We start from the raw sequence: 15,885 nt of genomic DNA, 5'->3' as shown, positions 1-15,885 counted from the left end.
TTCTTGATACGGCCATTTAAATACAACACACTCCATTTTTGCTGTCACGTTCAGTGACGTCTTATCAGTGTTGCAAAGTGATTAAATTTTTTTGTAATTTTTTTTTTAAGTGTCTGTGTATTTTAAATTTATCTAATCACATATCTTTACTTGGGTTTCACATATTTTCAAAATAATACTGTAAAAACGAATTTTAAAACGACGTACATCTGCGTGACAAACTTAAGGGCGCGCGCCCCCTAACGACTATTTGGAATAAATGCGCGCTACTGAGAAGAATGGCTACGTGAGGCGATGGATGGGTTTGAAAAGCGTAAAAATGATTTTAAAAGTGTTTTTTAGTTAATTGAACGGATTAAAATGATTTCAGTGAGAAGTTATCAACACTTATGTAAGTACGACATCGATGTTTACCTCAGGTAACACGGTAAAATGTGGTAACGTTAGATTTTAAATCATGTCAACTTGAAGTTTGAAGTTAAATCTTTCTGTTCATCAAATAATCCTGTAATTAACTGTTTTCTGTATTAAGTATTGATAATAATAATATTAAATGTTTTTTTGAACCGCAAGTCAACATATTAGAATGATTTCTGAAGGATCATGTGACACTGAAGACTGGAGTAATGATGCTGAAAATGTAGCTTTGATCACAGGAATAAATTACAAAAACAGTTCTTTTAAATAGTAAAAATATTTCAAAATTTAACTGTTTTTACTGTACTTTGGATCAAATAAATGCAGGTTTGGTGAGCAGAAGAGACTTCTTTAAAAAAACATAAAAAATCTGACTGGTAGTGTATCTACAAAACCATTCATATCTATTCAAATAATTTACTTAAAACTTTTAAGAACATTAATTAAACAAAAAAGATCACTTTGTTTTTTTTTACAGTGCAGCAGCCAAGTTAAGTCACTCGAGGGAATTTCACCATGCATTTAAAATGCCAATCAATCCATCTGAAAGGCCAAAGTGCTGTGTGTTTTGTCACAAAGATGATTGTATGTTCCTCTGTAGTTGAACCCAGCAGGTGGATTGTGGTCTGTGAACTCTGCACGTCAGAAACACATTTCATTCAACTCCATTCAGCGTCAGAGTATGTCAGCACACACAATGCCGTCTTGGCATTGGCTTCTACCGCACGCTGTAAACAGCTGGACCGTATTTTACAAAAGACAAGTAACTTTTAGTTTTGTGCAAACCCCAATCCAAGCACTCACATTAATAAACTGACTGCGGCCACATGTTCTCAGCGTCTTAGCCAATAGCCAGAGGGCTGACATGGAAGGCGGTAGATTTGTTATGGAGCAAAGGAAAAACGACAAGAAGGGAAGCCTGTGATTCAAGGAACGAGAAAGGTCACGGGAAGTAAGTAGACGCACGCACGCTCAAACCTACTCCAAACATCTCCACCTTATCATACATATATTCCACACACATGCTTGTTCAGACTCTTCCCCCCCATGCTCACTTTGACTGTCTCCTCTGTAATAGGCTCCAGATGTGGTGCTGAGGGGGTGAGGTGTTTGTATGTCATCTGCTCGGGCGGCTACGCGTACACCCATCCGAGGGGGATGCTGTCAGCCCTGATGGAGGGGGCCCGGGCCCCAAGCCTGAGGTGATGGGGCTGGGGGTGGGGCGAACGGGTCACAGCCTACGCACATCTGGAAGCACTTCAGGTCAGCAGGGCCCGGTTGCCTGAAAGGTGAGACGCTTCGACCTGACCTGAGCAGCGCAGCATGGAGAGCATGCAACAGTCTGGATGGAGAACAAGGCAATAGCATATACACACACGCATATATACACATGAGTCATGTCACTAATCAACGCCCGTGGGTGTAAACACAGGCCTCGGAAAGCATTTTCAATAGGTTGGGCTGAGAATAACGATGGGAAATAATAACAATCTCATCCCCTGTCTTTGATTTAGTGAATATCCCAGATTTCTAGAGCTTTTAACTTACAGCTTTGCACTTTTTGAATAGCTATAGTGAATCGCAGCTGAAAGTTTCAGTATGTGACATTGGCAGGTTATCAATAAATAAGCAAATGATATCCATCTTATTTTTCCTGTATCATTGGGCTCGTCCAATTGTAAATTTAATGTTTCTGGCTTCCGGTGTCATTGGCTTCCAGCTATGTTTAGCTGTGCAAAACAGCTCATTTTGCTGCTTAATATCGCAAATTGCTGTATCTTACCATATTATTTTAATGTATTATCTTAATTATGAACACACTGGTTTGTATTGCCAACAGTTTTACCATTTACTGCAATATGTTGTTCTTCTCATTATTTCTCTGCAGCGGCTAATGAACCGGAATTTTCGCACATTCACAGAAAACGGCTTACGGCTTATGTCAATTTGTTCAGCAAATTGGCATTTCAGTTTTCGCATTATATTTTAGCTGTTGGAACAATTGTTGATCATTATATATTGATAAAGTGTCATATATACTGCAGTCTTGAATTATTGGAAAAAATATTTCAGATGTAATTAAACCTGCAAAATGTTGATTTTAATTGATTCTGCAAGCATCTCTTATTTTGTCACTAATTTGCTTGTAGTCATACAACACATTTTCCTTTTACGCAACTGACTTGGTGTAAAAAATTTTTTTTAAATTTTATTTAAAGTGTAAGAAAATATAGGTATATTTTATTTCCCTCATAGAAATAAAGCGCTAACCGGGATTCGCTTCCCATTATGCTGTGACATAAAAATGTCTACCACTGTGACTATCTACTCGTATTACATTGGACATAATTGGTAACCAGATTTAAACCTAAACGCTTTAAATATTCCTAAAGTGATCACGTCATACATGTACACACATGAAAACAAATAGAGTTACGGATCAAAGATCTGCGGAAGTGAAACTGAAATTCATACTCAGAAAGTTTCTTTCACCACATTGTGTATCAGATCTAGGATCTAATCTGTAGTTAACATATTGAGTAACACATGTTCAGTACAGATGTTAAAGAAAAATTTAACACTACTCCATGATAATCTAATAAGTTTCTGTCCAAAAATGATTGAATTAGTGTTAATCAATTGAAACATATGGGGTACTTATTATGGTATTTATCTTCACTCGCTGAAGAAAAAAGTACACAAATTGAATTTGATTTGAATTGGCGGGGCATTTTCTTTCTTTGTACATGGGCAAAGCGTGAAGAATCAACATTTGCTACAACAAAAAGTTCTGAGATGTTTAGTTAGAATTAAGACAACCATAAAACACAGCTCAGCGGCATTGCATAGCATTGTATGATGCTCAAAAATTGTTTCTAATAACACGGGTGTGTTCCACAAAAACTTAACCTGCCAAAAATTCAAACGGGTCAAAAGTAATCTTAGTATATCATACGGTAAATCTAAAAGCCTATTCTTCTCTTACAAAGTATCGGACAAAATTTGAAAAACATTGAAAACCATCAAAATCTAGAATATGAAGCAAAATTAATTTTTAATTATTTATTTTGTAGCGTCGATGTTTTGACTAACATAAAGCAAGAAATGTTACATACGGATATATTTTGTAATGTCATGTTGAAGTAATACTGTTGCCTGCAACAGTTTCTCAAATTTAGCAAAAAGAGCAAAAACAAATATGCATGTCTCTTCAGCTTCGGGATTCAACACAATAGTATAAGATGTATTGCTTGAAAATGTTTTATTACTATATGGTTTCCAAATATAAGAAAGAAAATATAATTGGTAAAAAAAAAAAAAACTTGTCATCTTTGGAAAAACTGAAATAACTGTGTTAATGTACTGTGAGCAGATACATAGGTCACCGTGGGGCACGGTATTTACCTTAAACAGTGGTGTAATATTCAAGACATTAAAAGATGTAATCCGACCCCAGTGCTTCCATCAGCATTGATAGTTTTAAACATCTCATGTTTACTGATTAAAGTTCACAAATGTGTCTTTATTCTAGACGTGGAGACATTTTGGGTCGCTATTTTGCCAAATCTCAGCATTAAACTTGTGTAATTTAAACCATTCCATGGTGAATGGTGAACAACAGTCCTCCATTGTTTGCCATGAAAGTGTCTTTACTTTCCGTCCGGTCGACCCAAAATAAAGCCAAAAAAGAACAAGGAAAGAACAGCTTACAGCATCCAGACGCCCCGTCTCCCACTTCTTACAGATTCAGTGGAGCCCTGCTCGTTGATTTGTTCTCCAAAGAGCAGTCCTTGTGCTGTCTTTACAATCTTCGGATCAGTACAAATTGAGATTAAGTTTCTCAAAAACATACCTTCATCTGCGATGAAGAAAAAAAGCCAAATGAGAGGGACAACAATGCAATTCCATCGTTTTAGGAAGGGGGCGAAAAGTCACATCCACTCTGCTCTGACACTGCAGAAGGCCAAACTAATCCAGCTTCTCTGCGTTCTTTGCTTCTCAACGTCTCTTGCTTCTCTTTGTCCCCTCATCTCCTCCCCCGTTTCAGGCTTAGTTGACAGTGGGCACCTGGTTGAGGCTGTACTCTTTGGCCTTCAGTCTCAGGTTAGCAATGCTGTTGGCCATATTCATTCCCTGGGTGGAAGTGGTGTTGGCACAAGTGGGTGGGTAGGTTGCCATGGTGCTGAAAACAAGATATGAGGTAGTTTACATTTTATTATGTTGAACACATTCCAAATTCAGATTCAATTGATGAGAAATAAGACCCAAATTAAAATAACATTTTGTGAACCCACATTTTTTTTTCAATTGATAAACCATAAAAAGAAATTTAAAAAGTACTTGCTTTCTGTGGGCAGCATTTTCTGTGGCATTCGCATTGGCCCTCCCTCCGGCCTTGGGTACCAGCTTAAGAATATATAAATAGTTAATAATTCTTCATAAATACTGCATTAATATGTATGCATTATACGTGCACAGTAATGCGTTAGGTGTGCGTTGAAATTGTGCAAGCTCGTTTTACTGGCATGGTCACTGGTCAAATGCGTATCCATGCCAGAAAGTGTTCCCGGTCGAGTTGCATATTTCAGCTGCTGGGAAAAAGGTATTTGGCCGGAGTGGCAGGGTTAGTTACTCTATACGGCTTTTAAGAATGAAGATTACTGTAAATCATAACCAAAGTGTAACTAGAGTCACAAAAAATCCTGCCCAATGGACTTTCTCCCTCTGAAAGTCAATTTGTATCCTATGGCCTGAAGGTCATGAGGGTCACAGGCGGATTTAATATGGTTTGTTTTCAGATTATCACTTCATCATCAGGGGATCGGCCCACCATCGCTTTCACAAAGAGTGGCGGGAAATGAGTCCATGTGCTACTTTGAACTATTTTACCTACGCAACGCTGCTGGGAAAAGCAGGGCATTGCCGTTCATGCTTGTTTGCTGGCGCGGCCCTCCGACTCCACCAAATTTTAAAGCAAAACAAAGGAGCTTAAGAATAAAATTCTAATCGAAAACATTTGGACGAAGGAAACACAGACAACTGGAGAAGATGAAGTCACGGCAGGAGAGCGGAAGACACATACAGAGAGGAAATGAAAGAGAAGGATTCAAAGAGTTACCTGTATGGGGCTGCGCTCCCCCAGGACAGGTAGTCATTTGGACGGGGTGCGGGACGGGGGACGATAGGCTGCTCCACCGCTGTTACGTCGCCTGAGTATGATTTGAGAAGCGATGCGTTCTTACTGGCCAGCATTGCCCTCTCGTTGCGTCGAAACTTTGCCCGTCTGTTTTGGAACCACACCTTTGAGAACACAAGCCGAAATGACACAGTATGGCGGTTACTCTGGATATTTAGCACATTGCGATGAAAGACAAATTGCAGAGCAAAGATTCTTAGACTCAAGATATAGCTGGTATAATACTGCCTGCATCAAAAACAAGAAAATGCTAGAGCTTTTTGCATTCTGTGACCTTAGATGTTTCATCTTTCAAAATTGATCAAAATGCAATCAAAAAGCTTTTTTTCTCAGTTTCAGAGAAATTTAGCCTTTGTGGGAAAATATGTTGCAGCACTGATCCTCTGGTGCACACATGTACACCTTTTTTTTGCAGAGGACACATCAGAGGTTTAAAGAGTAGGCGAATGTGCTTGTGAAACATGGTTGAAGACAGAGCGGGAAGCCCAGATCTCGAAGCCTTGGCTGCAGCACCAGGCCTGGTGGAGGCACAGTGTCCGGTTACGCAGCGCCTGAGGAATGAGCTCAAAGTCTCTTTTATCAAAGCATTTCTGTATTGCTCCCTTTCTGGGACACATTAATTGCAGATGTGTTTGTTCTATTTCTTTCCTTTCGTTCTCCCCTTCCTTCTCTTGATCTATAAACGGGAATAATCCCCATCTTTCTACAAAAACAGTCTCATTACAGGAGAATGTGGAGACTGGCTGCGGCCTGCAGCATGTGTGCTGAGAGGCAGAGTGATCGGCTGGGGATTTTTAAACAATCACGCTGAACTCTGACGATGGGGCCGATGACAACACCGAGCTTCAGCGTTAACATCACGTACATCTGTAACTCAATCTTTGCTGAAACCTTGAATTAGGCAAGTGGTTAAATCTTCTTGGATGTTTTTATTTTGTACCATTTGTGAACCTGGACCACAAAACCAGTCTTAAGTAGCATTGTTACATTAAATACATTGTATGGGTCAAAATTATCGATTTGTCTTTTATGCCAAAAATCATTAGGATATTCAGTAAAGCTCATGTTCCATGAATATATTTTGTACATTTCCTTCCACAAATATATTAAAACGTAAGTTTTTATTAGTAATATGCATTGCTAAGAACTGCATTTGGACAACTTTAAAAGCGATTTTCTTTTTTTGCACCCTCAGCTTCAAGAATTTCAAATAGTTGTATTTCTGCCAAATATTGTCCTATCCTAACAAACCATAAATCTCAATTTCAAAAAACTGATTCTTATTTGGTTTTGTGGTCCAGGGTCACATTTGGTAATTTCGAGGTATTATGCATTTATTAAATTCTCAAAACTGATGCATTCTCTAATCACCCAGTAACTTAAGATCTAATCGAGTGCAGTTGATGATTGAAGGGTGTGAAGTTTACCTGAACTCTAGCCTCGGTGAGATTGACCCTGCGTGCCAGGTCTTCTCGAACAAAGGCATCTGGGTAGTGTGTCCGCTCAAACACTCGCTCCAGCGCTTGCAGCTGGCTGCTGTTGAACGTAGTTCTATTCCTCCGTTGTTTCCGCTTCTTCTTTTCTTCTGAGTTCAGCTGTTCATCTGGTAAAGCACACATACATTTATCTCAGGAGATGCAGCTTTTGGATTTTGCACATTTAATCCATCAGCAGGTGTTTAGCTCTCATTATGTGACTATTATAGCCATTTTTATTATCTTGTATGCTGTTGATTTAGAAATGTTTTTTAAAAATTATTATTAAAGAAAATGTAAAAAAGATCATTTTTTGCAAAGCATAAATCACAAATAGTTATTCAAATATAATATTAAATTTGTTTGCCTTTTGTAGTGTTTAACATTGGCTTGAAAAATAACATTTACCACAAATTTACAGTGCAACCAGTGAACATCTACTGTACAGTGTAACTAATGATAAAGCTAATTTACATTTTTGCCCTCAAGTCATGTATATATATAACTTATTTTGCATTTTGTCATTGAGTTATTTAGACAAACGCTGTGTGCGATCACAAAAACTGAAGGAGAGATTTATAAACGTAGAGAAACGCCTTTGCTGTTTAATCTGACCAATATGCGAAATGTCCACTGTTTGTTTCACTGGTACTTTTACAATCAAGCAAATAAAGGAGCATGTCAAAACAGGCATATTTTGAAACAATGTTCAAAGAGCCTATTCCCATCAGTACTTTACAGCCAAAAGCACAGAAGTAACCTAGACACTCACGAGACTCGATAATCATTCAACTGACAGCACAGACAAACTGAAGCCTATGGGGTTGCCATCCCTTAGCTCTTCAGTAGTTGCAGGACCATAATTTTCCATAAGGATCACAAGATGAACATTGACATTTGACCTAGGCATAGCAGGGGGTATAGGCCCTTTAGGCCTGCTGGAAAGATTGTTAAATGCCAGCATTTTATTGGTTAAATTTCAGATTGTAAAGGTCAGTTTAATTACTATTTAAACTTCCTGTTTGCTACATTTAAATGAAAACTCAAGTGGTTTAATGGGGCATTGGGCTTGTTATGGGAATGCTTAAAAAAGCTACAAAATGAGGCCAAGAGTGTTAGGGAAAACACTGACAAATAATACATGAGTGAATGGCTATTACTATTACATTGTGTTTGTAAACCTTGTGAATACTTTTCTGATTTCCCTGTATTTGTAATTTCTCAGGATTGTGGATGACATTAGTCAAATCTAATTTGAAATACATTGTAGATTGAGTTTAATTCATTTTGGAGGCAAATTTCATCAAAATGTTGTCCTTAAAAACATAAATTATAACCTGAAACCAAAATCACGTTCCCAGAGTTTAAAATTCTAGTTGTGTGAGTGATGTTGATTTGCACACCAAAAGAGAAGAAACGCATTTAAGTTTTTAAACGGCGCTGGGGAATAAACGAAAAAAACAAAAAACAGACTCGTGTCAAACAATGCAATAATGATGACAACCTTTTCCAACTTTTACATAATTAGAATTTTAATTTCAGGATAGAGATGCGGTGTTCAAAATACCAAAGAGATAGTTGGAGATTTTTTTTATTGTAAGAACGCTACTATAAGAACGGCAAATTTGATTAGCCTACCTTAAATTGTTACCTTAAGAAAATAAAATAGAAAATGTAATGTAAAAAGTAGGGCCTATCCGTTATATAGCCTACTAATTTCGAGGTTAATAAAATAATTCCACCGTAACATAAGTTTCTAAGGAAGAAACAGGCCAAAATATTTTATCTTCATATTTCCCGTAAAACACGATTTATATTTGTAGACATAAGTAATGGAAGTTTGCCATTCGATACCATAATCGCATATGTAAATTCTCCGGATGCAGGATAATGATGACAAATTATAGTGTTTAAATGAACTGAAAAGGCCCAGAAAGCAGATTTAGGATTTTTTTTTCTACCGTCCTTTTTATCGTTCATATTTTTCTTAGACCAAGAAAATTTACAAATGACAGAGACGTGCCTGTTATTCATGTTATAACTTTTTTCCACGGTTGCAAATGTTATAATTATTATATAACGCAAATTATTAAATACAGTCAATGTCAGGAGGCAGTTCTTATAAAAATGAACACAAGTTTCGCGATGTTTACGGGGCCATATTTTCATTAACGCATTACGGGCTGGAATGTCAACAATCATAAATTATGTACAAAATGCGTTCAGGACCCATAAACTTTTCTCATGCGGAATTCATTTTTTTCCTGCTAGTATTATTTCGGGCGAAAAACTTCGCATCACTTGTCTACGCTTTTGGTAATAAAAACTGTTATAGTATACATTTTAAAATCATAAATTCAAATTAATGATTAATCCATCCTGTCTCTTACAGAATCAAATACCCATTAAATTTGACAGTATTTTTGTAAACAAAATTTAGGCTATTGTCGGTTAATTTAATATTGTGTTAAATGTTATTTATTCTCTCTCTCTCTCTCTCTCTCTCTCTCTCTCTCTCTCTCTCTCTCTCTCTCTATATATATATATATATATATATATATATATATATATATATATGTCTATCTACAACATCGCTTTATTTTCTTACGGAGAATGAGCACTTACTCTCCTGTTGTGTTGTATCACTGCCGCTGGTTAAACCCGGAGATTCCAGCATAGTCCTGCCCGCTTCGCCAACACTTTCGTCCGCCTGAGAACCGACCATTTCTCTAGCCTCCTCTAGATCCAACAGGTGGCTCACCGAGAAGTTCTTTTTAGCTTGCAGGTTTTCCAGGTTGGCTGTAATGGGACTCTCCAGTCTGCTGGATATGGTTGCTTGTCTGTCCATTACATGTGCATAGCTAGAAGTCATGACGCAAATACGATACAAGAAAGAAAAAAAAAAACTGGGCAAGAGTATTAGGTTAACCAAACAGGTCCTCCTCGCGTTTATTTGAAGAGTAACTCATAAGGAACAGCGCCTCCAAAACGATGACTTCGTTGCCTTCGCTCACTATGATAGCTACTTATCCAGGTGGAGCAATGTTTGACCTAGTTTAAAACTTTGTGCAACTTAATAGGACTATAAAGACCACGAAGTGTGTTGAATGCGTCCACTGAAAGCCATATAATCTCTTTCTGCGAAGTATTGTTGGTTTAAAATGAGAAAAAAACTCCCAGAGCTCCACGGAGTTGTTGACTGAGCGCCGATCCAGAAATGCTGATGCCTTTCAGATGCATGTGTGTAAAGCAGCGAGAGGAGGCAGGACACTCCACCGCCTTCCCGAAGCTGTTGGCTCTCTCCTCTGCTCCACGCCGTGCTCTCTGCTCACTCACACACACGCGTTCTGGCACTTCAAACGGCGCGCTCACTGGCATGCAGTGGAGTGGATTGTAAATGAAAAATTGAGACCCCTGGGAGAGAAGATGGAGCTGAAAGGCTCTCGTAATTACGTGGCAAAAGACTTTGTGCTGTCTTTGACGTTTAACAGTCCCCCTCCCTCCTCCATCACAGCTTCCCTTAGAAGGTTAACCCTCCCCAATCTCTCAATTCCAAATATCTGTCACTTATTATCATTTCGCTCAACAAAACCGACATAAACAATGTTCAAGTGATGGGTGGCACAAAGACATTTGTAAAGTTTGTGGGAAATGTCCATTAATAGGATGCTTTAGTTGAATACCTATAGCTTTAGTCAGGCGCCATCTTCAATTTTTACGCGAATGAAAATGAGGCCGTAAGGTTGAACCATCAAAAAAGGCCATTCACACGGAAAGCGTTTTTGCGTTCAAAAGTTGATCAGGAAAAATGCCTTTAGAAGTGGTCTCAATGGTGAAAACACGTCGGTCTAGCGCATGTTTAGGCTACATAAAAAGAAAAAAATGGAAAAGTAGCTCCATAGAATTAAAAAGCGAGGTCCCAGTCACCAATAATTTTTGGAAAGACATATTTTGGTAATGCATTCTGCGTTTTCCTTCGCTTCTTTGCATAGCATCCTTTCCATTGGCTAAAAATTGATGATGTCTACTCTGCCTATACACCTTATTTTTCGCATAAGAGCGCAGTCATTTGTAAATTTAATGTGTCTGGCTTCTGGTCTCATCTGCTTCCAGCTATTTTAACCTTTACAAAACAGCTAGTTTTGCTGCTTGATATTGCAAACTGATGTGTCTTAGACTACCATATTATTTTGATGTATTATTTTAATTATGAACACACTTTGTAGTGCAAATAGTTTTACTGTTTATTGCACTTTGTTATTTTTCTTGTTATTTCCCTACAGCGGCTAATGAACCGGAAGTCTCGCACATCCACAAAACGGCTGCATTCTTTTAAAAGAATTAAAGCCAGTTTGATTTCTCACAGAGTTGTATAGTACTACCACTAGCCTATGAGAATATTCTGATAACGGTGAATGCACATGCATTAGCTATCAATGTTTAAACGCTAAAACTGAAGTTGAATCTTGAGCGTTTTGTCATTCAGACCAATATACCTTATCGGTCAAAGCAAAAACCGGAGAAAGTTTTGGCTGCAGTGGCCTACACATCTCCAGCTGGAACGGGAGTAGTGTCAGACAACTTGGTAAATTATAAGTGGGGGGTTTTCACAAGGTAGATGTCCATGTGTTTCAATGGCAAGAGTCTATAGGCTCCTCACTGCCACAGACATCCCGTAGCTTCCAGCCCCAGATCTGGGAAAAGAACACTTGATGCCATCAAAGGCAAACGGATTGAAGCCAGATGTGCTGCTTTCGTTCTTTCCATGTATTTAATTAAGCCGCTGTTGGGATGGAGTAGACCTTTTTCATCATTAGTTTTCCCTCTACATTCCCTCAGCTGCCAGCTCCTCTACAAGCGACTTCTCTCAAAAAGGCCTGCTATCGGGGTGAGGGATCGCGCAACAGAAGACAGTCTGTAAAACTGGTCCTTTCAACCACAACCGACAAAACGTTTTTTTAGTCAAATGTCAAATCCATGTGGCATATGTCCATCATCTCTGATCGCTTGAACGCAGACGTCGCAGTTGAAAGATGGGCTGCCTTTGTTTATGGCCTGTCAAAATCCAAACATTAAAAGTTTTTTTTTGTTTCATTCTGAGTTCGGACCGACAGCTTAAATTTAGACAAAGATATATAATTTGGGCAGCTACCCGAAAGTGTGCTTCATCATTTTCCATTGTTTCCATTTTAATCGAATTCCATTGATTTTAAATCAAATAGCCTTGGCTATATTTGATCAATGGAGTTTCATGACTTTTCCATTCATTTGATTTTGCTGAGATTGAAATAAAATAAAATACAAAGAGACGGACTAAATGTTTTAGAGCTGAACTAAAATAAATTACGCTTTCAGATTTTATTCATCTCCATTTTCCAGGCCAGCTTTCCAGGCCTGTAAAGCACAATCTATATCCTGGATATCCTGATATCAAGGTTTTCCACGACCGTTGGAAGGCTGTAAATAGATTGACAGAATGAAAAGCTATGATATTTCGCTTCTCAATAAATAAATAAATAAAATAAAATGATATATTTTTAAAACGGACAAATCATTTATGAATTGAAATGCATTTTTTGCCTGCTAGGATGTTTCCACAGATGATTTATAATGTATATGTGTGTAATTGAAAACATGACTCATAACTCTGTGGATTGACATAATGGCATTGTGATAAACACAGACTCAACAAACCAGCTAAACGCATGAATTACAAAAAGAGTTAATTAGCAATCGAAATAAAACCTAGAACAAGGACAATACACATTTTTGTATCCACAAAATCGTGTAATGGAAAGCCAATGACAGCCCACGAATTAAAAACGCGTGTATATTCCGTTTGTTGAAAATGTACTAATTTACAGTAGTTAAAACAATAAACACAAAATCTTCATTCACGAAAATAATAAAGAAAAAACACTAAGCAATTTGTCAGGGAATCTGTATTTTAATGCGCCTTAATGCCACACTACAAGAATGGGAAATGGGACTTTGGTTTGGTTTGGTAATATTATATCAAGTAATTTTAAAATAAGCAGCATTCTCACATAAACAGTGATACATATTTTTTACATGCTTTATATGGCCCACGCCTGTTTTCAGACATAATGTCTTTATATAATTCAATCCACTACACAAGTCGCCCAATTATCCTCGACAACACCATAAACATTTATATATATAAGACTAACTAGTTTTAGATGAAAAGTTGAGCGACAGGCACAATTGAATTCCACTGACACTATCATCAGAGCGCGCGCGTGCATGTCTGCTTGTGTTTTTCCTCAGAGGATTTGAAGCGCGGGCACAGAAGGAGGCACTTTAATTGTAATTAGCGAAATAATAGCTTGCGGTCGTCTAATCAGCACCAGGGGTCAATGGACAGCACTACTGCACTTGATCGTGTTTAACAGCAGGAATTCCGTCGAAATAATAAAATAGATCATAGAAATTAGAAATGTAGGCTACAAATATAGTGTAACAAAAAGATTTAGGCCTATTAAAACCATAGTAATATTGTTCTTAGTGTTAAAATGTTCCGTTAAATGTCTCTCGAATTAATGCAGATTTATGATTTTTGTTATGTTTTTAACTAAGCGTTCATTACTTCGGCTATTTTAATCTGCGTACAATATAAAACTAAACATTTAGGTTATGCTATAACGATTACGGATGTATTTTTATTGTAGATTACAATGGGATGTTTTTGCGGTTACAATAAGATTGCGGAGGATGACTTTAATTAATGTAATGAATTTAAAAAAGAAATAGCATTAACAGTCTTGCTTTTCTTTTTACATTATGTTGCATGAGGGTAATCACCATGATCAAAACCGGATAACCAGCGACTTGCCAGAAGGCAGAATGTTTCAGTAAAAGTTGATCTTGTGCGCTTTTTTCTTTTTTCCCTCGAGTTTCTCGGGTTACGGAGTCTTTTCAACCTGTCCCGACGGACTGAGGGCACATAAATCAGAAATGCGCTCTCACAAACCGGGCTTCACGAAAATCTCCGTTCCTGTATTTGCTCCCAAGATTTGTTAATCTTTGTTTTATACAGTCAAACAAGAATAGAATATGTATTTCATACTGTGGTCGTTTCATACAATTAGAACAAATGGTTATAATTGATAAATGTTTACTAATATTAGTATTAATATTTTTGCAATGTTCTAACAAAAAAATTACAAAAACGGAAAAAAGTTCATTTACAAATATTTGTCTATGTGTTTCACAAGGGCTGTCCAGACATTGAATTACTGTTAAGTTTTATGTGAATATAAGGAGCCTTAGAAATCGAGAGATTTTTGTGGCTTTTCTTAAAATTCGTTTATAAAATAAACCATTTCCATATTCTTTACAAATAACGAATACATTATCACACTACCATGCAAACGGGACTGCAACGTGTTATTTTAAATATGATATGAGGTGTGCAATAATAAAATACAAAACGGGTTAAAATATTACAATTTATTAACCATAAAATAATTTAAATATTGAATTTATACAATAGTTTAAAATCATAATAATGCACAGGAATAATCAAATGCATGACATTTGTAAACATTTTTTAAAACTTTTCGAGAAACATAACCGTACTGTTATATAATGTTAAATGTTTTTAGTGTTGGTCAAAAGCTCTACATGGTGTATCTGAGTTATTAGAAAATTATAAATTATATACATACAACATATGTATTTTTTTTAAAGATAAACAATAGCATTCAACACTCCAATAGTTTTTCCCTCTACAGTACGAATCAATCGTTCTCATCTCTGCTGAACAAACTTGATAAAAAAACCCTGCTGTTATTGATTTGTTAACATTTGCATCAAGTTATTTTTATGAGACAAGCCATATACAGATAAAAGATTCCACCATTCTCTTGTGCAACATCATGTGAAATAAATCACAAGTACAAACCACCACCAGGCCATGTGCCACTATTCCATTTTGAATAATGTCAAAGTTATAAAACAATCAAGCTAACAGTATTTAGTATTTTTATAGTGTTTTTTAAGATGCACAATGTTTTCAAGAGATTCGTAATCCATTTACTTAATGGAAGACAGATTAAATTGTACAAATGACTGACATCCAAAAGAACCACAATAAAATACACAGCAGTGTTTTAACCGCCCACATTTAGGATCATGCGCACCCTCGATGAAAACCAAAAACCGAGCTTAACGGATTAAAATCAATATTTCAGCCCTGTAATGCTGAAGCATTTTTAATGTTGTAGTAATGGAATAACCCTCACAGTATTTGGAGACCAATATCAGACTGCCTTTTATCCTCACAAAATGCAGGATTGTTGGTTTATTCAACACTCTCACAGTTTCTAAAGCTGGTAGCAAGTGTTATGTAAACCGTCATACAGCCTCTATTAAATTGATGATGTTTGGAAGCTAGCTTAGCCCATCTGCAGAAACATCTGTTGCTTTGCTCTCCTGATTGTCTTGGCTGATCGCTGGTTCTGTAATGGAACTGTCTTTGCTCATACTTGAGCCGTCCACCTCTGTGTCTGCTGCAGGACCGTTTTCGGTAACGGGCTGGGAGTTGGCCTCCTTCTCTGTGTCCTCTAGATCTGTTTCCTCCGGGATGGGGACGTCCTCAGCATTAAGCTCTAGCTGAAGCATCAACTCATCCAGTTTGCGAGCCTTGCGCAGCTCATTCTGTTGGATGATTGCACACAGGTGCTCTGTTAGCTGCTCTTTCACCTCTGTTTTCCTGTGCAAGTCCATCTTAGCAGCAACGTACTCAGCCTCTGCTTTCTCAAAGCGCTTCCTGTC

General features: G+C 37.4%; 2 protein-coding genes across 5 annotated transcripts in view; both read right to left on the bottom strand.

Moving 5' to 3' along the window:
• Positions 1-3,465: 3,465 nt before the first annotated feature.
• On the bottom strand, positions 3,466-10,469 carry prrx1b (paired related homeobox 1b). Of its 3 annotated transcripts, none has more exons than XM_073816471.1 (5): positions 9,715-10,469; positions 7,042-7,217; positions 5,537-5,718; positions 4,759-4,824; positions 3,466-4,600 (listed from the first exon to the last, which is right to left on the bottom strand). In XM_073816471.1, the coding sequence occupies exons 1-5, from the start codon at positions 9,959-9,961 to the stop codon at positions 4,468-4,470; spliced, it is 804 nt and encodes a 267-aa protein (XP_073672572.1). In that variant the 5' UTR covers positions 9,962-10,469; the 3' UTR covers positions 3,466-4,467. The 3 variants fall into 3 exon arrangements, with proteins under 3 accessions (XP_073672572.1, XP_073672571.1, XP_073672570.1); XM_073816470.1 differs by having other exon boundaries at positions 4,763-4,824; positions 9,715-10,467; XM_073816469.1 differs by lacking the exon at positions 4,759-4,824 and having other exon boundaries at positions 9,715-10,467.
• Positions 10,470-14,544: 4,075 nt separating this feature from the next.
• gorab (golgin, rab6-interacting) overlaps positions 14,545-15,885 on the bottom strand; it is a 5,245-nt gene continuing 3,904 nt past the window's right edge. For both annotated transcript variants that reach the window (XM_073816741.1, XM_073816742.1), the window contains one exon: positions 14,545-15,880. In XM_073816741.1, the coding sequence (XP_073672842.1) occupies positions 15,502-15,880 (379 nt within the window). In that variant the 3' untranslated portion in view covers positions 14,545-15,501. The remainder of the gene's footprint in view (positions 15,881-15,885) is intronic.

The sequence above is a fragment of the Garra rufa genome, chromosome 13 (genome assembly GCF_049309525.1).
Source record: "Garra rufa chromosome 13, GarRuf1.0, whole genome shotgun sequence".
NCBI classification, from domain to species: domain Eukaryota; kingdom Metazoa; phylum Chordata; class Actinopteri; order Cypriniformes; family Cyprinidae; genus Garra; species Garra rufa.
This window is presented reverse-complemented; position numbering and strand designations above follow the sequence as displayed.

Excerpts from the sequence above, each read along its gene's own strand:
- prrx1b (XM_073816471.1), bottom strand. The coding sequence starts at position 9,961 with ATGACTTCTAGCTATGCACATGTAATGGACAGACAAGCAACCATATCC. Across the intron at positions 5,719-7,041 it reads TCACCGAGGCTAGAGTTCAG|GTGTGGTTCCAAAACAGACG; the intron begins GTAAACTTCACA and ends GTGTTCTCAAAG. Across the intron at positions 4,601-4,758 it reads ATGCTGCCCACAGAAAGCAA|CACCATGGCAACCTACCCAC; the intron begins GTACTTTTTAAA and ends TCTTGTTTTCAG.